Below are 22702 nucleotides of genomic sequence, written 5' to 3'. Positions count from 1 at the left end.
AAATGTCTGTTTCATGCACTTATATTCTAATAAAGAATCAGAAGGTGTACATTTTATTGATGAAATCAACTGCCATTCTTTCTTGATCTTTCAGCATTCTGCACCTTTACTCTGATTGTGGTAAGGAAAAGAAAATACTTTTATACTTCATACTTTCAAAGTTACAAGAGGCTCCTACAATGGAAGAACACAGTATAGATAACTGTTACCTAGGATGTTGTCTGCTTAGTATCAGATGAGAACAGAAATGAAAATCAGATAGATTGACACACCATGCTAGTCTGTAGCACCCCAAGGCAACAACTGGAAAAGTGAATTTATGTTTTGGTTAATCACCTTCACCAGCACATTATAATCTTGTTCTGTAAGGCATAAAAAATAATTTGTAATTTAATCTGGGATTGTGATGGGCAAAATACCAAATAAAAATTGTAAATCAAACTTTTCATTTACTGAGCCAATCAGATAGTGGTATATTTATTTCAGTTTATGTACAGTGTGTTGTCATTTATAAGGTCTTCTGTAACCATTATAAAATATAAAACTGTGGTTTGTCTGTACAATACAACATCAACATCATCATATACATATGTATAAAAGTGCATTCTGAAGAACACACTAATAAATATTTTCAACCAATATTTAAGTGCGAGAAAATTTCATACAATGATTCAAAACAAAGCAAAAGCAGAAAAATTGTAGAAACTGAAGTTTATTTTTTTTTTTCACCAGCCCTATCTTCACATATTACTCTCTGGCATTCCTGCTATATACAATGCTCTATACTGTACAATCACAATACTGTTTCATAGCAAGCATGAGCAAAGCTAATCTGGTGGTGAGCCGTTTCCCTCACTCATGATGCAGCATAAGTGCATGTTGCATATCACACCATAATAAATATCTATATATCAGTTCAGCATCACCAGCAGCAGATATATGCAGTTCAATGAACGAAAAAAAAAATAATAATAATAAAAGTATAAAATAAATGCAAAGAAATGTGGGAGTCTGAAGTTCCATTTCTGACCTTTCCACAATTTCTATTATATGTATACTGATTGTGTAACAATTACACTATAAAGCACCTATTTAATTCTAACTGTAGCAGCAATTAACAAGAGAAAACTGTTGATCACTGACTGTTATAAATGTAATAGAGTAAAAGCTGTAAAGTTGATGGAAAAATGGTTTCTTTGAAGCAAAATTGTTGAACAACAAGCTTTTCAAATAGTTACAAAATCACAGATAATGAATAAGGTTTAATAAAATGGTATCAACAGTAACTGTACTCAATATAGGGGAGGCTCAGTCAAAAAACTGCAGTCTGTTGCAGAAAAATTAATAATCTCAGAAAATGGACAATATGGATCACAGCTGCTTCATGCACCATATGATCAAGTAGCATGCATTCTGGGATACATTCCGTTCTCTTTACTTTAAATTCGTTTTCTCAGGAAGGTGACTCCTTTTTTAAGAGCTGGTCAATCTGAAACAAAAAACTCATTTTTACTTTCTAATTAAATTTATAACAAAACAATAGTGTAGACGAATCTGAATATAACTTAGATCCTCTTTCTTTTATTTTTCCATGGTAAGTTGATATAGGGAAACATTCCACGTGGGAAAAATAAATCTAAAAACAAACATGATGTGACTTACCAAACGAAAGCGTTGGTATGTTGATAGACACACAAATAAACACAAACACACAGACAAAATTCAAGCTTTCGCAACCCACGGTTGCTTCATCAGGAAAGAGGGAAGGAGAGGAGTCCTACAAATGTGCAGGTCCAAAAATCTGCAGCCATGACCATCACAGAATCGATGGAGCCTCTGGTTGATGAGACCAAAACCAAAGGACCCCAACAGATTCTCGATACAGTGCCACAAATTGTGAGCTCTGCTTGCAGGCTGCGAGTAAGGCCAGCAGTTTTCACTACTTCCACTATCTGCCTGTAGGAACTGAGGTGGTCCTCAGAACCCAGCGGTGCTAACATAAGCAAGAACTTGCACACTTCTGCACCCTCCACCCTTGATAGCTGCAGGCAGGGTGTCCATATCTGGGACGAGCCTGGGCCGCAAGTTTGGATGCTGCCCAACATGAGTCCATGGGATGTTCATCATCCACCATAGGTCCATGATGTGTACCGTGGCCTAGACCCACACACTTCTGCAGCAGAATCGAAATCAACTTTGGACCCTACCATCCTGGGCAGCAGCTGGCTGTGTCTCCTTGCCCAGTGGGCCCTTTCGTCCCCTAGTAAGATGTGCAACTTACATTGAGTTTTTCTCACTACGGATTTTCACAGTGGCACCAATTGGCATTGATCCACTATCCCTCCTGGTCGGCTTCTCCAGACCACGCACCACCTACATTTTTCTCCCAAGGCAGTTGCTGTTGGCAGAGGAGGGGACAGCAATGAAGTGGCACCAATTGTTACTATGGAAACTGAGTAACTGCTACAACATTACTGTCAGCTTCTGTGGTACCATTAAGCAGATGGCACTTCTAATCAGGAACACCCTCTGACAGGACAATGTCAGACCCCCACATAAAAATTGGCCCAGGGCCTGTCTGAGTCGATAATGTCAGACTCTGACGTAAATTGGCCCAGGACCCGTCTGAGTAAGCTGTAATGAAATAACAAATTATGCATCATAGGCATATTGGTTTAATTTACAGTGTTAGCATTCTGGACTCCTGTTTTTTTACAAAATAGCTTGCAATGCTCTGGACATGTTCTGTAATAGATCTCAAATTGTCTAAGTAATCAGAGATAAGTCTCCTTCAGTTTTGTGTGCAACCTGCCTTTATAAAAGTCTGACTTGGTGTTCTCTCACACTACAGTTTCAGTCAGGGTTACTCAAACCAAAGTGTAAAATAAATAGTGATTTATCTCTTAATATTTTTTGTTTTGTTTAATTATTTTAACATTCAAACATAAAAATGTTTTACATCATCAATGTTAGTATTACATACCTGAGTTTTATACATTTCTTTGACATCTTGCAGGTCAAGTTTGAGTTCTTGTGTCTCTTCCACTTTCTCTCCATACATCTGCAAAAGAGCATCATACTTGTGCTGAATATCTTCAAACTGAGCTCGCAGCTCTTGAGCACTGGCGAGAGCTGTCTCCTGTTCTTCAATGCGTGCTATCAGTGCCGATACTTCCCCTGTAAGTGCTGCCCTCTCTGCATCCCGACGTGAAAGTTCCCACTGCAGCTGCTGGACTTCACCTGAACAGAGCAAACAATGACTATAGCTTTTTGGATACTTATTATCTGATATTCTGTCTCATGCAAAAAACAAAAAAAATTAAGAGGAGCAAATGACATAATTACTTAGATAAATGATTAATGGAAAATCTCATATAAAGATGTGAAACAAATACTGACAAATAGATAGAGGGGCTGGCCAGTACTTACCTCAGCTCAGTACAGCCGATAGATACACATAAAACAGAACCGAAAATTTAAGTTCCTAGCTTTCGGAACAAATGTTCCTTCATCGGGGAGGAGAGAGGGGAAAGAAAGGGAAGAAGGGAAAGGAGATTCAGTTACTCACAACCCAGGTTATGAAGCAACAGGGAAAGGAAAATAGGGAGGGTAGCAAGGATGGAGGCATGGTTGTCAGAGGGAAGCCAAAGATATTCTACTGTAAGTACTGTGCCAGCTTCAAACCAAAGAGGATGCATACAGAAGTAAAGAGATATATAGTATAAAGATAAACACAACTATGTAGGATGAAAAGATGCGTGAATGGCTAAAGAGGAAAGGGAAAGAGGAGAAGACTGAGGAGTGAATGGGAGTGAGGTTGTTTAACGTAGGTTCAGTCCAGGGGGATGGCGGGATGAAAGGATGTGTTGGAGTGCAAGTTCCCATCTCCGCAGTTCAGAGGGACTGGTGTTGGGTGGGAGAAGCCAAATGGCACGTACGGTGTAGCAGGTTCCTAGGTCCCTAGAATTATGCTGGACGGCATGCTCCGCTACTGGGTATTGGGCATCTCCTAGGCGGACAGTTCGTCTGTGTCCGTTCATGCGCTCAGCCAGTTTAGTTGTTGTCATGCCGATGTAAAAGGCTGTGCAGTGCAGGCATGTCAGTTGATAAATGACGTGTAGTTTCACACGTAGCCCTGCCTTGAATTGTGTATGTTTTGCCAGTAGCGGGGCTGGAGTAGGTGGTTGTGGGGGGATGCATGGGGCAGGTTTTGCAGCGGGGTCGGTTACAGGGGTAGGAACCGCTGGGTAGAGAAGGTAGTCTGGGAATATTGTAGGGTTTAACAAGGATGTTACGGAGGTTAGGGGGGCGACGAAAGGCAACTCTGGGTGGTGTGGGGAGAATTTTGTCAAGGGATGATCTCATTTCAGGGGTTGACTTGAGAAAGTCATATCCCTGGCGGAGTAATTTGTTGATGTTTTTGAGGCCAGGATAATATTGGGTGACAAGGGGGATGCTTCTGTGTGGTCTGGGGGTAGGAACGTTGTTGTTGGATGGGGAGGAATGTATTGCTCGGGAAATCTGTTAGTGGACAATGTCTGCAGGATAGTTGTGGGAGAGGAAAGCACTGGTCAGGTTATTGGTGTAATTGTTGAGGGATTCGTCACTGGAGCAGATACGTTTGCCACAAATACCTAGGCTGTAGGGAAGGGAGCGTTTGATGTGGAAAGGATGGCAGCCATCAAAGTGAAGGTACTGTTGTTTGTTTGTGGGTTTGATGTGGACAGAGGTGTGGATGTGAGCTTCAACAAGATGAAGTCAACATCCAGGAAGGTGGCTTGGGTTTTGGAGAAGGACCAGGTGAAATTCAGATTCGAAAAGGAGTTGAGGTTATGGAGGAAATTAAGGAGTGTTTCTTCACCATGAGTCCAGACCACAAAGATGTCATCTATAAACCTATACCAGGCCAGGGGAAGCAGCTGTTGGGTCTTCAGGAAAGCCTCCTCCATGCGGCCCATGAAGAGGTTGGCATAGGACGGAGCCATCCTGGTTCCCATGGCCGTTCCCCTGATTTGTTTGTAGGTTCCGGCCCTCAAAAGTGAAGTAATTATGGGTGAGGATGAAGTTGGTAAGTGTGATAAGGAACGAGGTTTTTGGAAGATCTTTGGGTGGGCGTTGGGAGAGGTAGTGCTCAAGGGCAGAGAGACCATGGGTATGTGGGATGTTTGTGTAAAGGGATGTAGCATCTATGGTGACAAGAAAGGTTTCAGGTGGGAGAGGAGTGGGAATGGATTTGAGGCGTTCTAGGAAGTGGTTTGTGTCTTTGATGTAGGATGGGAGTCTGCGGGTGATAGGTTGTAGGTGCTGGTCTACCAGAGCTGAGATACGTTCGGTTGGGGCTTTGAAGCCTGCTACAATGGGACGGCCAGGATGGTTCTCTTTGTGGATTTTGGGTAATAGGTAGAGGGTAGGGGTACGTGGCTCAGGTGGAGTGAGTAAGTCTATGGAAGCCGTTGTGAGGCCTTGTGAGGGACCTTGGAATTTTAGGATTTTTTGCAGCTCAGTCTGGATGGAGGGAATGGGGTACTGGGTAACAGCTTTGTAGGTTGAGGTGTCAGAGAGTTGACGCAGTCCTTCTGCCACACACTCCACACGGTCAAGTACGACAGTTGTGGAGCCTTTATCCGCTGGGAGGATGACAATAGAGCGGTCTATTTTCAGCTCCTTAATGGCACGGGATTCAGCTGGGGTGATGTTGGGGGTTGTCGGTATGTTTTTCAAGAAGGACTGGGAGGCAACACTGGATGTGAGGAATTCCTGAAATGTCTGCAAGGGATGGTTTTGGGGGAGGGGAGGAGGATCCCTTTGAGAAGGCAGTCGGAACTGTTCTAGACTGGGTTCAACACTGGGTCTAGTATTTGGGGGCTGTGTTTGGGTAGTGAAGTGATATTTCCAGTTGAGGTTCCAGGTGAATGAGAGGAGATCTTTAACCAGGGCAGTGTGGTTGAATTTAGGTGTGGGGCTAAAGGTTAAGCCTTTTGATAGAACAGATGTCTCTGGAGGAGAGAGGGATCTGGATGAGAGGTATAGGACTGAATTGGGACTGGTGATATGTGGCATTTGACTGTGGTTATAGTTGAGATTTGGTCTGTGTGGGGTATGTGCTGGGATGGGGAGACTGAGTAGGGTGGCTAGGCTAGTGTGCTAGTTTCATCTTCCTCCTATTATCTTGTTCCGTTTATAGTCCTCTTCTCTTTTTTATTTATTGATTTATTTATTCAACATTCCATAGTTTTAACGTTTGTTATTCGCTGTTTCCCAGCCAACAATCACTGCCAACAATCTCTTCCACACCTACCAGTCTCATCCATTTCCGTCGATTTCTTGTTGCTGGCGATATTTTTGTGCCATTGGCTATCTTTCTCTGCCACAAGAAAATTTTTTTGGGACATTTCTGCGCCACCCGCGATCTTTTTTGCGGCACGCGCGATTTTTTTTGCGGCACGCGCGATCGCTTTTGCGGTACGCGCGATCTTTTTTCGCCACTCGCTATCTCTGTTTTTGAGCAACGTGTGTTCTTTTCCCCTGATCTGGACATACTTGCTTGGTCTGGTCAACTTTTTCCGTATTTTTCTTATTTAGTGGTCTTCCTTTGGTATTGAACATTACCAACACAATTTCTTTCCTTCTCGTCCTTCCCTCCGTGTTTTATTCCTTCTTATGACTACTATTTCAACTTTAGTTATTTAATTTCCCTACCCACCAGTTACCCACTATGTACCCTAGTCCTATACCACATTATTTACATTCATTCCGGAAACATGCATTCACCATAGCCAAACTGCAATCCCACATACTTTTCCTCCGGTCCTGCTTAACCTTTGGAATTACCCCTAAAGGGCTTACCTTAAAAGTTCCCATCTCTGGGTGCAATTCCTCCTTCCACGAGTCTCTCCTGGACTTCCAGAACCTTCAATCCTTAGCCCTTACCCAACTTCTCCTGAATCTCTACACTACTTCATGTAACCACCACTCCCAACAGCTCCTATCTCTCTTCAAAGTCCTCCACCTCTCAAACCCTTGCTTAGAGAACACACTCAGGAACATCATCCTAGAAGCCAGCTGCAAACTTGAGTTCCATGCCACACACCACCTGAAAAAACTATCCACAGTGCTAGTGCAACACCTAAGAAGTGGGGTCCCTCTCCCTATCCCTCACAAACACCAACCACAACAGAACCTTCAACAAACCCCCCTCATAGCCAACAAACCTAGCCTAGCCACCCTACTCAATCTCCCCATCCCAGCACATACCCCACACAGACCAAATCTCAACTATAACCACAGTCAAATGCCACATATCACCAGTCCCAATTCAGTCCTATACCTCTCATCCAGATCCCTCTCTCCTCCAGAGACATCTGTTCTATCAAAAGGCTTAACCTTTAGCCCCACACCTAAATTCAACCACACTGCCCTGGTTAAAGATCTCCTCTCATTCACCTGGAACCTCAACTGGAAATATCACTTCACTACCCAAACACAGCCCCCAAATACTAGACCCAGTGTTGAACCCAGTCTAGAACAGTTCCGACTGCCTTCTCAAAGGGATCCTCCTCCCCTCCCCCAAAACCATCCCTTGCAGACATTTCAGGAATTCCTCACATCCAGTGTTGCCTCCCAGTCCTTCTTGAAAAACATACCGACAACCCCCAACATCACCCCAGCTGAATCCCGTGCCATTAAGGAGCTGAAAATAGACCGCTCTATTGTCATCCTCCCAGCGGATAAAGGCTCCACAACTGTCGTACTTGACCGTGTGGAGTGTGTGGCAGAAGGACTGCGTCAACTCTCTGACACCTCAACCTACAAAGCTGTTACCCAGTACCCCATTCCCTCCATCCAGACTGAGCTGCAAAAAATCCTAAAATTCCAAGGTCCCTCACAAGGCCTCACAACGGCTTCCATAGACTTACTCACTCCACCTGAGCCACGTACCCCTACCTTCTACCTATTACCCAAAATCCACAAAGAGAACCATCCTGGCCGTCCCATTGTAGCAGGCTTCAAAGCCCCAACCGAACGTATCTCAGCTCTGGTAGACCAGCACCTACAACCTATCACCCGCAGACTCCCATCCTACATCAAAGACACAAACCACTTCCTAGAACGCCTCAAATCCATTCCCACTCCTCTCCCACCTGAAACCTTTCTTGTCACCATAGATGCTACATCCCTTTACACAAACATCCCACATACCCATGGTCTCTCTGCCCTTGAGCACTACCTCTCCCAACGCCCACCCAAAGATCTTCCAAAAACCTCGTTCCTTATCACACTTACCAACTTCATCCTCACCCATAATTACTTCACTTTTGAGGGCCAGACCTACAAACAAATCAGGGGAACGGCCATGGGAACCAGGATGGCTCCGTCCTATGCCAACCTCTTCATGGGCCGCATGGAGGAGGCTTTCCTGAAGACCCAACAGCTGCTTCCCCTGGCCTGGTATAGGTTTATAGATGACATCTTTGTGGTCTGGACTCATGGTGAAGAAACACTCCTTAATTTCCTCCATAACCTCAACTCCTTTTCGAATCTGAATTTCACCTGGTCCTTCTCCAAAACCCAAGCCACCTTCCTGGATGTTGACCTTCATCTTGTTGAAGCTCACATCCACACCTCTGTCCACATCAAACCCACAAACAAACAACAGTACCTTCACTTTGATAGCTGCCATCCTTTCCACATCAAACACTCCCTTCCCTACAGCCTAGGTATTCGTGGCAAACGTATCTGCTCCAGTGACGAATCCCTCAACAATTACACCAATAACCTGACCAGTGCTTTCCTCTCCCGCAACTATCCTGCAGACCTTGTCCACTAACAGATTTCCTGAGCAATACATTCCTCCCCATCCAACAACAACGTTCCTACCCCCAGACCACTCAGAAGCATCCCCCTTGTCACCCAATATTATCCTGGCCTCAAAAACATCAACAAATTACTCCGCCAGGGATATGACTTTCTCAAGTCAACCCCTGAAATGAGATCATCCCTTGACAAAATTCTCCCCACACCACCCAGAGTTGCCTTTCGTCGCCCCCCTAACCTCCGTAACATCCTTGTTAAACCCTACAATATTCCCAGACTACCTTCTCTACCCAGCGGTTCCTACCCCTGTAACCGACCCCGCTGCAAAACCTGCCCCATGCATCCCCCCACAACCACCTACTCCAGCCCCGCTACTGGCAAAACATACACAATTCAAGGCAGGGCTACGTGTGAAACTACACGTCATTTATCAACTGACATGCCTGCACTGCACAGCCTTTTACATCGGCATGACAACAACTAAACTGGCTGAGCGCATGAACGGACACAGACGAACTGTCCGCCTAGGAGATGCCCAATACCCAGTAGCGGAGCATGCCGTCCAGCATAATTCTAGGGACCTAGGAACCTGCTACACCGTACGTGCCATTTGGCTTCTCCCACCCAACACCAGTCCCTCTGAACTGCGGAGATGGGAACTTGCACTCCAACACATCCTTTCATCCCGCCATCCCCCTGGACTGAACCTACGTTAAACAACCTCACTCCCATTCACTCCTCAGTCTTCTCCTCTTTCCCTTTCCTCTTTAGCCATTCACGCATCTTTTCATCCTACATAGTTGTGTTTATCTTTATACTATATATCTCTTTACTTCTGTATGCATCCTCTTTGGTTTGAAGCTGGCACAGTACTTACAGTAGAATATCTTTGGCTTCCCTCTGACAACCATGCCTCCATCCTTGCTACCCTCCCTATTTTCCTTTCCCTGTTGCTTCATAACCTGGGTTGTGAGTAACTGAATCTCCTTTCCCTTCTTCCCTTTCTTTCCCCTCTCTCCTCCCCGATGAAGGAACATTTGTTCCGAAAGCTAGGAACTTAAATTTTCGGTTCTGTTTTATGTGTATCTATCGGCTGTACTGAGCTGAGGTAAGTACTGGCCAGCCCCTCTATCTCTTTGTTGGTATTAATTACTTAGATACACTCATAAGCAATTTAATTAGAGTTAGATGGCATGTCATTTGACTGAACAACTGTCAGACTCTTCAGCATGGTAGTTGAGTGGAAGGTTGTAAGAGCACATTTCACTGCAGGCAAATAGTGGGGTCTGGAATGTGAAACAATTCCACTTCAAGTTTGTGCAGGCACTGGGAACTCACTCGTCACAATATAAATGGTAAACTGCATGTAGTTCAATTTGGAGAAAGCTGCCGCATAAGAGTCAACACCTGTTTCGGCAACAATGTATTGATGACAGAGGTTGCCTTTGATTACTGTAGATTGCAGCAGTGGCAGAGAGACTAAAATATAGCAGTCAAGAATAAACCCCAACCTTTCAGAACTACCATCATTGCTATGCAATACAGAAGTGGCCCCTCACATGTGGATCTCTTCTCACAGTATGCCATGAGGAATAGACATTAAGATAGGCACAGTAGCAGCACCACTGCATGCACAAAGCGCAAAAAAGTGTCACGAAGCTGAGAGTTCCCATACATGTGGCAGAGAAAGAATAATTATGTCAAAAATCAATGAGGGGAAGCAACCTGCTTGCCAATATAACACCACTAATACAAATGGCAGAGATGTTCTTTTGATTACATATAATGAAATGGAGCCTCTGAAATAGTTACTGTTACCTCTACTTGCAAATGATGCAGGAGCTTACTGTCCTGCAATGCGCATACATTTTCTCACTTACAGTGTTTTCATTAACACGTTGCTCTACATCAACATTCCTGAATTGTGTCAGATTTGTCTGAGGATGTCCTACAGACTTGAGAGAACCTGTGTGGTATCTAAGATCAACTAACCTTAATCCTTTTGGGCATACCCGAAATTCCATCAAGCAAGCTGTGTGTGCTTTGGCCCCAACTCTGAGTAATCTCCATAAGTTGTGGGTGGCAATTTAGAGGACACGGATCAAGATGGCTCTCCAATACTTCTGGTGTCTCATAGAGCTCATGTCAACATGTGTCATCACCACTGTTAGTGCGAAAGGGAGTGCTATACATTACTTGGAGTGTGTGTAATTAAACAGATGAGTTCTTTATTCAAATTTTTCCGTCAACCACTGACCATGAAAATGACATGGGTTTTGATACGCATGCAGTAATAAAAACTTTAAAAATTACACATTGCTTTTAGATTTTACATTAAAATTTACGTGTTAGGTTTGGGATAATACACTACCACAGAATTCTTCTACCTCATAAACACAGCTGTTGATTAATAGTTTCTGTAGATTGGTTGTCTGTTGGAGTTAAGAGAGACCAAACTGTGAGGTCATCAGTCTCTTCATCCTATCTGTGTTGAACCAGGAATAGTCCTCAAACAAAGGATACAAGAGGCAAATCCTGGGAAGACCAATTAAGCATGATACAATATGACAGAAATAAAATAAAGGAAAAGCAGGAAAGGAGTGAGAGGGGGTAAATTCGGTAAGCCACTCCATGCACAGTGCAGCTGGAGGTCACCAGGACATGATGGGAGACACACCCTCTACATACCACCAGCACAAAGTCACTGTCTGTTACATCAAGGAAATGACCAACACAGACAAGATGATAAAAGCTCTGGAACGATAAAACATTAAAAACAGCAAACATAAAAGAACAATGAGAATAAAGAGGTGGGTCGGGTAGAGGCCAGGCCACACTGCCAAGCAAGGGTCACTATGGCATCCCAGGGCCAGAGCAGCCAACTCCTAAGTTGGTCAATGAGGCTAAAGTCCCCCACCTGACAGAGACAAGTAGAAACTACCTTCACTGGTGAAATGTAAAACCAGGTCTTCCGCTAACACCAGCAGTAGCGTATCAGGAAGGTTAAGAGATTGCCACAAAGCAACCAGATTTGGGCAGTCTAGTAGGATATGGGCCACCATCAGAAGGGCACCATATTGGCAGTAAGGTGGGTCCTCACATCAGAGAATGTGGCTGTCGGTCAGCCAAGTGTGGCCAATGCACAGCTGAGATAGGACAGTGGACTCCCTGCGAGAAGCATGAAGGAAAGACTGCACATGATCATGGTCTCCTTTATTTCTCTCAGTTTGTTTGGGGAGTTCATGGAGAACCATTCCGCATTCAGACATCCAACAACTGATGGTGGTAGAGAGTAAACCGAAGGTACAGTTCTGGAAGCTCCATTTCCAAAATTGGATCCTGGCAGCCAACTTTGCCAAATGGTCGGCATGTTCATTCCCTGAGATCCCCCCATGTCCAGGGGTCCAAACATAGATGACCGGCCATCCAACTTGATGGAGTCAGAGGAGATCCTGGATAGTCATCACTAATGAGTGACGAGGGTAGCATTGACCTATAGTCTGAAGGCTACTCAGGTAATCACTGCAAATTAGCAGCATCTTGACGATGCAAGGAAGAGCATGGATAACGGCTCGTTTACTGGTCACCAATTCAATAGTGGAGACACAGGATACATTTGACAAGGACTGTAGTTCACTGAAATTTGCATGAGGATATGCAAAACCGATCTGAGCTGTAAGTGTATAGCACTTCTGAACTTGGAAATGCATTGAGGACGGCAATGAACAGGTGGAAAAAACACCATGGGGTCAACTGAATCTTTCAGCAAAGGATAAATCGAGACATATGTGAGGTCGGGATACATGCCATGGGGACGTAACCGATAGCTCCCTTACAAGAGGCAACAGTGGGGGAAGTGGATTTCAGAGCTCAGACAATGTAGTCTAACTGTCATTACGACCCTAGTTCTGGGTCTCTGTTGTGGGAGGTGAACCTCCCTACTAGGAAAAAGGACACAGTAGTTTGGATGCTTCCGGAAGCTGTGAATATGTATAGCATAATTGAGTACCTGTTGCTAGCATCTGATCCATAGTGAAGGGACCCTAGCCTCCATGAGTAGGCTTTACACAGGGCTAGCTTGAAAGGCTCCTGCTGCAAGTCGGAACCCACAGTGAAGTATCAGGTTCAGCGACTTTGGGCAATGCCGAACCATATGCCACACTCCCATAACTAATACAGTACAGAATCAGGGCTTTGTAAAGCTGCAGTGGAGTGGTCTGCATCCTAGCTGGTGTTACTGAAGCAGCAAAGTGTATTAATGTGTAGCCAGCACCTTTGCTTAAGCTGGCGAAGATGGGGAAGCCACATCAGCTGGGCATCAAGGACAAGTCCCAAAAAGTGATATGTCTCCACCATGTTGATTAATTGGTCGTCACAGTAAATTTCTGGTTGTGGATGAACTGTGTAATGGCAACAGAAGTGCATGACGTGAGTCATCATGACAGAAAACTGAGAACAATGGGCGAGGGCCCATGACTGCGCCTTTCAAATGGCGCCCTGCAGTCGGTTTTCAGCGACACACACACACACACACACACACAAACACACACACACACTAGAAGAGCAATAGTAAAAGCAAAAATCGTTAGCACATGAGAGGGGACAGGGACTATTAATACAGAGCCCTGTGGGACCCCTTTGCCGTGGATATGGGGGTACCATGGAAAGCACCAACTTGGCGTGGCATGATAAGAAGTTATAGACTTAAATCAGAAGTGGGCCATGGAGACCCCACTCACGTATGGTTGTGGTGTTGCCATGTGATGTCATAAACCTTTTGTAGGTCAAAGAAGACAGTGAGAAGGTGTTATCTCAAAAGCTGTCCGGATGGCAGATTACAGGCAAGCCAAATTATTATCAGCAGTAGAACAGCCTTGACAAAAACCGCCCTGGGATGGAACCAGAATGCCCCGAGACTCAAGGAGCCTACACAGCTACAGGCTCACTATGCATTTGAGAAACTTACAGAAAATATTGGTGAGACTAATTGGGTGATAGCTGTCCATATCTAGGGGACGCTTCCCCAGTTTCAGTACTGGGATGATGATGCTCTCCACTCACTGACATGGGAGCTACCCTCACTCCAGATACAGTTAAAAATGGTAAGAAGAAGGTGATGTCAATCCACTGATATGTGTTTGAGCATTTGGTTGTGGATGCTTTGTAGTCTTGGGGCTGTATCAGCGCAAAGGGCTAAGGTGTTGAAGAATTCCCACTGACTGAATGGAGTGTTATAGGGTTCCAGGTGCTTTGTAGTGAGAGGTAAGTACAATCGCTCAATTCGCTGTTTAAGGACTGGAAAAGCAGGCTGACAGATATCAGATGTAGAGGCTCATGCATAATGCAGAGCAAAATGTTTGACTATGACATCTGTGTTAGTGAAAACAACACCGTTCAAGGAAATACAAAGTACAGAGGCAGAGGACTGATAACCACAGAGGTGTCTGATCTTAGCTCAAACCTGCAAAGGAGGCACGTGTGGTCCAATGGTTGAAATGTGCCATTTTCGGCATTCTTGCTTCTGTTGTTTTATTAAGTGGCAGACCTGGATATGGAGCTGTTTAAAGGCAATTAGGTGCTCGACTGATAGATGCTGTTTATAGTATTAGAGAGTCCACCTACAATCTCTAATGGCCTCAGCAATTTTTGAGGTCCACCGAGGTGCTACCTTCTGATGGAGGGAGAACCTGAAAAACAGGGTTTTGCTAAGTCGGCTGCTGACAAAATGGCTGCTGTTGTATTCTGAACAGCCTCGCCAATGTCTCCATTTAGTGGGCAGTGACACGTGATGTGAAAGCATCCCAGTTGGCATTGTGGTCAGCTCATCTAGACAGGCACCCATGAGAGTGATGCTGAGGGAGGGACAGGAAGACTGGGAACTGTTCACTACCACACAAGTCTTCATGGACCCTCCAGTGGACGGATGGGAGAAGACCAGGGCTGCAAATAGAAAAATCAGTGGCCAAATAATTTCCATGTGCCACATTGAAGAGTGTGGAGGCACCAGTGTTTAAGAGACAGAGGTCAAGATCTGCCAGTAAGTGTTATATGTCTTAACTGTGGCCAGTGATCATGGTTCCACTCCAAAAAAGGGTTATGGGCACTGAAGTTGACCCAGATTAGAAAAATTGGGGGGAACTGAGAAACCAATACAGGTAATATTTTCTGAGGCACTCCACCACTGGGAGGGAGATAACCATTTCAGACAGTAAAATACTGAAATGCCCTTGCCCAAACAGCCACAGCCTCCAAAGTTGTATCAAGAGGCACAAGTTTGCAATATACAGAGTTCAGAACACATGTGCAAACTCCATATGACACCCTATCATAATTGGTACGATTCTTAAAATATCCCCGATAGCCACAGAGGACAGGGGTCCATGTTGCCAGAAGCCAAGTTCCTTGAACGGCAAAGCAGAAAGCAGGAGAGGAGCTTAAAAGATGTCATAGCTCAGTCAGGTGGTGGAAAAAAACCACTACAATTCCACTGGAGAACTGTGCTGTCAATTTACTGTGAGGGCGTGAAGGGACCAAGGAGGCAGATTACATCTACTGGTTAAGAGGGAATGGTATAAAAATGTACAGGTTCTGAGACACGTTGAGTAGTAAGATTATGGATCATAGGCACCACTGGGATTGCTGCTGTAGTCCCTCTAGTACCTTCCGCCGCCGAAGTCGAACACGCGGCAGAAGAAATGGACATGGTCAGCCCATAGAGGGCTCCGCCTCCGCGGCGGCTATTCCGCGCAGCGGCTCTCGCGCAGCGAGGGCGCCACTGCTAAGCCACGTGCAGACAGTGGCCAATAGCCGCTCCCTCCGGTTTTGTATATAGGGACCCGCTCTGCCCTAGTCCAGCCAGTCTGGTACTCGCTCTGGATTTCGTTTCTATCTCGGCGGTACTGCGTTCTGGTCGTTGTTCGTTGTTGACATTTGCCTGGCTCTGGTTCTGAGTGGATTTACGTTTCATGTTTGGTGTTGTGGTTTCCACAAGCCTCTGTTGTTTCTCTCTTCCTTGTTGTGTCGCTCATAGTCGGTAGTGGTCAGCTGTTGTCAGTTGTTGTTGGTCTGTCGTCCGACTCGTCCTGTGTTTACCCGGTGGTGCGTGCTCCACTGCCGGCGGATTCCCCGCCTGGCAGCTCCGATCTGCAGCACAAGGCGTTCCCACTGTTGGTTGTGGTTACTACAGTCACAGAAGCAGAACATGTGGGATTCGGTGGTGTGGGTACCACCGGAATTTTCGGTGAGGGTGCCACCAGAATGATGGGAGGATGACTGGGAGGACTTCCCTGAGTCAGTTTCAGGGACTGAAGACGCTCATGCAGCTCTATGATCAGCAGTCTGTGGGTGCTTCAGCAAATGGCTGGTATCCAGTTGCAGACCAGAAGAAACCTTGGAGGGGAGTGTCTCAAGTGACCCCTTCTTGACATAAGAAACTGGACAAAGATGGTGCGTCTTGGCATCTATGGTGGGTGGGGAGCCATTGCTCCAGAAGTAGGTGTGGGGGAAGCAGCAGGAGGAGAACCCCCAACCATTAGAGGAACAAGCATTGTCGAGCAGTCCCAAGGGCTCACTGTAGGATACATTATGGAGGAGAGCACCAATGGCAGAGAGGGTGATGTCATCATAGCTGCAGCATATGACACTGTCATGCATGCACGATATAGATGCTCATACTTTTCCTTGGCCTCTTCGTACATCAGCCTGTCCAGAGTCTTATATTCCCATATTTTTTTCTCCCTGCAGTCTGGTGAGCAGCTGGCGCAGACAAGGGGAGGAGGACAAGGAATGTTCATATACAACAGTTGTTCACAATCTCTACAGACTGGGCTGGCATTGCAACATGAAGACATATGCCTGAATTTCATACCTTTGAAGTACTGCATGAAGTTGGCAGGATGAAGGGACATATGGTGTCACAGCACAGCGGTATACCATCACCTTGACCTTTTCAGGCAGCAAGGAGCCCTCAAAGGCCTATTGACCTTCGGACCCTTGTGGACACGACGGACAAAAAGTACACCCGTCACTCCAAGATGGCACGTATATAATCATCGGACTGCAAGACGACATCATGATGGAAAAGGATGCCTTGAACCCTATTTAGACTATTATGGGGAGTGACGGCCACCAGAATGTTACCCCTTTGTGGCCAAAAAAAGAATCCACATCTGTCCTTGTACAAACCAGGTATTGGGGAGAGCATTTCTCTTGCTTCTCACTTTGGTGATGTTCCTCCCGTGGTACACCCAGGAAAGGAAATATTTTGGAGTCATATTGCTCTGCCATGGGGAGGGAGTGTTTCTACAGATACCTCTCAAAGTAATTCTATGGTAGGTCTATCACTGCCACGGGTAGTTCAATATACAGCTGTATGCCAGTATATTGGAAACTATTTTGGGGCTTGTTAAATTTAGCCTAAATCTACATTATTTGTGTTCTTTGTTCAGTAATTGTGTATAGAACTTCTCCAATTTAAAGTCTCCAGCTGCTTCATCGGTATTGTCTCTCCCAACTCCATAGAATAACCACCAAATTCCACAGAGATCAGTGAAGGTGAAAGCAACAGCTACAATATAATATCCGTGTTGCTCTTATGAGCCATTTAATTGCAAAATGTGTGTTCATTACATCATTACATGACGTTCCAAAAGATGCCTTGGTACTATTTATTGATCATTTTTTATGGCTTTATGAAGCTTAAACAGTACAACGAAGACTACACTTTTAAATACGGTTGGTACAAATACCACTGACATGAATGTCTGAACCCCCTCAGATTTTCTAAATTAATAAACATGATCAAATCAGTGTAGACCATAGGAACCTAATGATTTTATATAGCACACCTATCTACTAGGATTTTGTTATAAGTGACAACCAACTAAAAGATGACCTCTTGAACACCGTTGATAATCAGCTCAGTAAAGTCTGGCACATGACTATTAAAAAGCTGAAAAACAACTGACATCAATAGTAAACCATTGCAGTAGGCTTTTACACCAGTCCCAATAAAGTGCATTTGGAGATTGAGTAACCTGTTTCAAATCTAGGAAACAAAATTTAATTATGTTTGCAAGAGATGCTGTAATAGTGCAAAGTAGCTAGTAGTGGTTTTCTAATGCAGCTTATACCAGCTGTTCTTGTGTTCAAACAGAATAAACAATCACCAAGTGTACAAACTCATTCAATCATACATTTTACATTATTTTACAATGAAAAAACTATCAACTAAAAAGAGGTTTGGAAGTAAAAAGCAATGTGAAATTCAAGACCACCCTACAGAATAGGCAATCAGTTTGGAGGTATCAACCTGTAGTGGTACCTGACATCAACAGCAAACATTTTTACCAATCATAAAATTTTGGGTGTGGTGTAGAATGGTTGTTGACACCTTTCCCAACATTTCCCCCGTGTTTTCCCCCTTGTTCAGTCCTTTTTAAAATGAAAATTCTGCCATATGTATGATAATGTATCTTACTAATCTGTCTCAAACATAATTTGCAAATTCAATTTGAATTAATACACATATATTCTTAGAAGACACCATCAAGGTGGCCACAAAGAGCAGCCGAACTGATAGAAATTGAATGACATTGTGCAATGTTGTCTGGTGTTAAGCTCCTGCCAACTTACCTAACAAACAACATTATGTTTAATGTCTCTACCTTATCTATGTAAGATGATTTCAAACTCCATTACAAACATTTCAGCGACTGTTCATTCTACAAGTCACTTTTACTTTCTTAGATAAGGACACAGAACAGTGTAATTATTTTCTTCAATGATGTACTGAGGCAGAGAACAAAGTATCTGTGAAAAGTTTGAATTTTATGTTGTGCTATAGTGGATTCCCTTAGACGTTTCTTGCATTTGAGAATGTGATTAAAAGGTTTCATACTTTGTGTTCAGTCCTTTGAATGTGTTCCAAATATATAAATAGATTCAACTGTGTCAGGCATCTTAATTTTAACCAAAGCAAACAAAACTTCTAAGTGATTTTTTTTGTAACAATGTCAGTTATAATCTAATCCCCTAACATGGCTTTGTTATGACTTTCTACTCAGGTGCAGCAAATGCTTCCAAGTATTTTCATCCATTTTTCCTGCGGCAGAAATGACATACTTGAGTTATTTTATCATGATCTTGTCTGCGTGTCAATCACTGCTGCAAAATGTCTCAGAGATTCTCAAGTGTGTTGCAATTTGCTGTTCTATATGCTTTGATATTTATCTTCCCTGGAGTTAATCACATTGATTATTCATACAACCAGCCAAAAAATCTGAATCATATCACAGTGTCTCCAAACAAAAATTAATACTGTTTAATAGTACGGGAAAAAAAAAGATCAAAATGCTGCGCATCCACTGGTCTGCCACAATGTATAATAGTATATACTACCCTTCTGTTATTCCAAATTCCTACCATGCCACATTTTTACCACTGTAATTGACAGTGAGTGTTTAGGTATGTGACTCCTGTTGTATGTGCTGTTACTCATGCTAGGAAACCAATTATAGACATTTCTTGATAAACAGTGAAAGTACTTGCTTAATCTCAAGATGTCATCCAAAATCTGGTGTTTTAGTTCCAAGTGGATTTTTTCCAGCTTCATTACATGTCAATAATGTCAACAGTATGTGTCTAGCAAATCCATGCTCATCATTTTTAGTTTCTTCTATATGGCCACCTGTGACATTATCTCCAGTATATGTTTACATTACTAACATTCTACTTACTCCAACATATGCAACTACCTAAAAAATTTTGAGATTTAATAACAGTGTGCTGCCAACATACAAAAGTCAGAGCAATGTCTTATATTAGTTGTTGATACACAAAGTACTAACCATCCCGTAACTTCAGCTGTGCCTGAAGTCCTTCGAGCAGTGATGTTGTGTTTCCTGAACGCAGACTATCATACACATTGCTTAAGCGCCCAGAATTTGATGCTGTGTCAAATGCCTCATCAGGAAACTGAAACAAATCACTTGTTAATTATAATGTACATTAAATGTACACTCACTGACCGCTAAAGACTGAGAAATTGTCAAAAAGGTTAACTACATTTTAAATCTCTATTTTTGGGTGGAAAGCTAGAGCAACAGTAATTCGTCTAGGGAAGAAATCAATACTAGCAGCCAACTCAGTGAAGTTGCAGACAAATGTAATACTATAGCTATGATTTTTTACCAATTATTCTAGTTTTTCCTAATATTATAAAATTCCCCGAAAAAAATGTCACAATAGATGGAGGAAGGTCAAAACATCAAATCATAGCTGCATTTCATAAAATTACAGGACTTTTCAATAGAAAAAGTACAACATATGTAGGGGACTTCTGAAAGAAAGTTGCACATGTGGCTCCACACTAAGACCACTGCACAACAAGAGTGGCACATTGTCAGAAGACAATACATGTTCTGGGTTTTCTGCAGACACAAATCTGTGTATGACTGAAATGGTGTAGAAAATGGAAATACACTATAAAGTTGAAGTATACAGGAAAAAATGATTCTTATGAGCAAAACATCTAACTTACCATGAAATTTTGGTGGTATATGGACCAAATACAATGTTGCATCAAGTCATAGAGAAATAGTGCCAACAATTCGACCAAGACTGTTTACATATGTGTGTGATGCCAATCGGGAAGGAAGGTCATGAACATCGACCACAGATGACAATATCTGAGCAATTAGTAAGCTGAGAGAACATCTGGGGACAGAGAGATTTTCTGTCAATGAGGACATTCACGCAATGGTTCTTGAAGGTTCAAGGAGCAGATTCTATCACTGAGGAATCGAACGATTATTAGAATATTTCGAGTGTCCTTTATAGATACTTGGTGACTGTGCTGATAAATAGTGAACATATATGCATTAGTCTGAAGTGTGATGCAGCATTCAATGATAGTTACTTTGCCTGCAATATAATGTGTAATTTACTTTTTGAAGTGCTCTTGTACTACAAAAATTTTGCAGTTCTTTCTTCAGATAAAAAAAGATGTGATGGTAGACAATTCCAAATTTATTTAATTTTTACATTTTTTGGCCTTCACTGAACCACTCTAGCCAACTTTATACAAAGAATTTTTCAGTTTCCTGTCAGCCCAGTACTTCTTCATTCTCTCGGATCTCATCCTCTTTCTTCATCGGAAATCACCCTTTCTATTGTCTGTTTGTTGATTCTCATTTGCAGTCTGGTTTGTTCGTCTGTGAGATTCCTGATTTTGTCAGATTTGTTTCTTAGGTCTTCCAATGCAATGTGTAGCTCATCCATATCTTCCTTGATTTCTGTAATCCACTTAATGTTGCACTTACTATTCCACAATTTTTCTATTATTCTCCAGATGATCCTGTTCTCTGGTGTTCTGATTAGATGTCCGAAAAATGAAAGGCATTTCTTCCTGATTGTAGTCATTATCGGTTCTATTTCCTTGTAGACTGTTTCATTTGTAGCTACTCTCCACTGTCCATCTTTCTGGTACGATTTGTTGATGCAAGTTCTGATGATTTTTCTCTCTATTTTGAGTATTTTGTCTATTTGTGCAATGTTAGTTGATTTGAAGATGGTTTCACTTGCATATGTTATTTGTTGTTGAGTGGCTGTTTTGTAGTGTTTCAATTTTGTTGCTATTGACAGGCTCTTTATGTTGTAGGTGTTTTTGGTGATATATTGTGCTCTAGTCCATGTGTTTATTCTGTGTGTCATGTTGGCTTTTCATTGAGGTTATATGTTATGATTTCTCCCAGATATTTAAATTTACCGACAATTTTGATTTCTTGGTTTCCTATGGCAATTTCGTTTACGAGTGGTGGTCAGTTAACATGATGACTGTTGTTTCAAAGGATATTCCAAGACCAATTTTCTGTGCTATTTCCTGTAGTGAGATAACTTGTTGTTTGGTTTCCTGAATACCGTTGGACAAGAGAGCAAGGTCATTAGCTAATCCTAGACAATTTAAACTTACATTGTCTTTGGGTCTTCCAATTTCGATGTATTCTGGGTTAGTCTTGTACCATTCCCTCATTATGTATTCTAAAGCACAGTTGAACAGCAGGGGTGGCAAGCAATCTCCTTGTCTTAAACCTGTTTTTATGATGAATGGCTGAGAGGGATCCCCCCTGAACTTGACTTTTGATACAGTGTTGGTTAAGGTGAGTTCTATCAAATTGATTAATTTTGTATGGAGCCCGAAATTTCTTAAGATTTTTAACATTGAAGGTCAATGGATACAGTCATATGCTTTTTCAAAGTCCACGAAGGTTATTACAAGAGGTTTATTTCATTTCTTGTAATATGCAATGGCTAATTTTAAAGTGATGATCTGTTCTGCACAGCTTCTCCAAGGTCTGAAGCCTCCTTGGTATTCACCTAATTCTTCTCTAGTTGCTCTCTGATCCTCTTGTATAGGAGTCTGGAGAAAATCTCCAATGTGCAGTCTAATTTGCTTTTATCTCCTTTTTGTGGAGTGTGTGGATTATGGCTATGGTCCAATGTTTGGGAAACTTTTCTGTTACCCAGATTTTTGTTAGGGCTATGTTTAAGGACGTTCGAACTGTATCACTGGCATATTTCCACATTTCTGCAAAAACTTCGTCTTCTCCGCATGCCTTATAATTTTTCATCTCTCTGAGTGCTGTTTCCACCTCTTGGATTGTTGGAGGATTTATGAGATCAGGTGGAGTCTTGATGGGTGTGTCTGTATTAATTGCTAAAAGTTCCTGGAGTTCTTCACAATTCAAAAGTTTACTAAATGCTTTGCCATGATTTCGGCATTTTCCTTGCCATTATGTGCCATTTTTCCATCTTCCCTTTTCAGCATTAATGTGGGAGGGGCAAATTTTTGTAATTGTCTTCCAAACATTTTGTAAAATGTCTTTGGAGT

The 22702-nt window shown here is 42.9% G+C and overlaps 1 protein-coding gene across 3 annotated transcripts in view; it reads right to left on the bottom strand.

Moving 5' to 3' along the window:
* Positions 1-462: 462 nt before the first annotated feature.
* The window catches only part of LOC126251768 (TATA element modulatory factor), a 181768-nt gene continuing 159528 nt past the window's right edge, over positions 463-22702 (bottom strand). For all 3 annotated transcript variants that reach the window (XM_049952388.1, XM_049952390.1, XM_049952389.1), the window contains exons 18-20: positions 19662-19788; positions 2984-3240; positions 463-1489 (exon numbers count right to left, since the gene is read on the bottom strand). In XM_049952388.1, the coding sequence (XP_049808345.1) occupies positions 1454-1489; positions 2984-3240; positions 19662-19788 (420 nt within the window). In that variant the 3' untranslated portion in view covers positions 463-1453. The remainder of the gene's footprint in view (positions 1490-2983; positions 3241-19661; positions 19789-22702) is intronic.

This window comes from Schistocerca nitens, chromosome 4 (genome assembly GCF_023898315.1).
Source record: "Schistocerca nitens isolate TAMUIC-IGC-003100 chromosome 4, iqSchNite1.1, whole genome shotgun sequence".
In the NCBI taxonomy this organism is placed as follows: domain Eukaryota; kingdom Metazoa; phylum Arthropoda; class Insecta; order Orthoptera; family Acrididae; genus Schistocerca; species Schistocerca nitens.
Note: the sequence above shows the minus strand (reverse complement) of the source record. Positions and strands in the feature narration are given on the sequence as shown.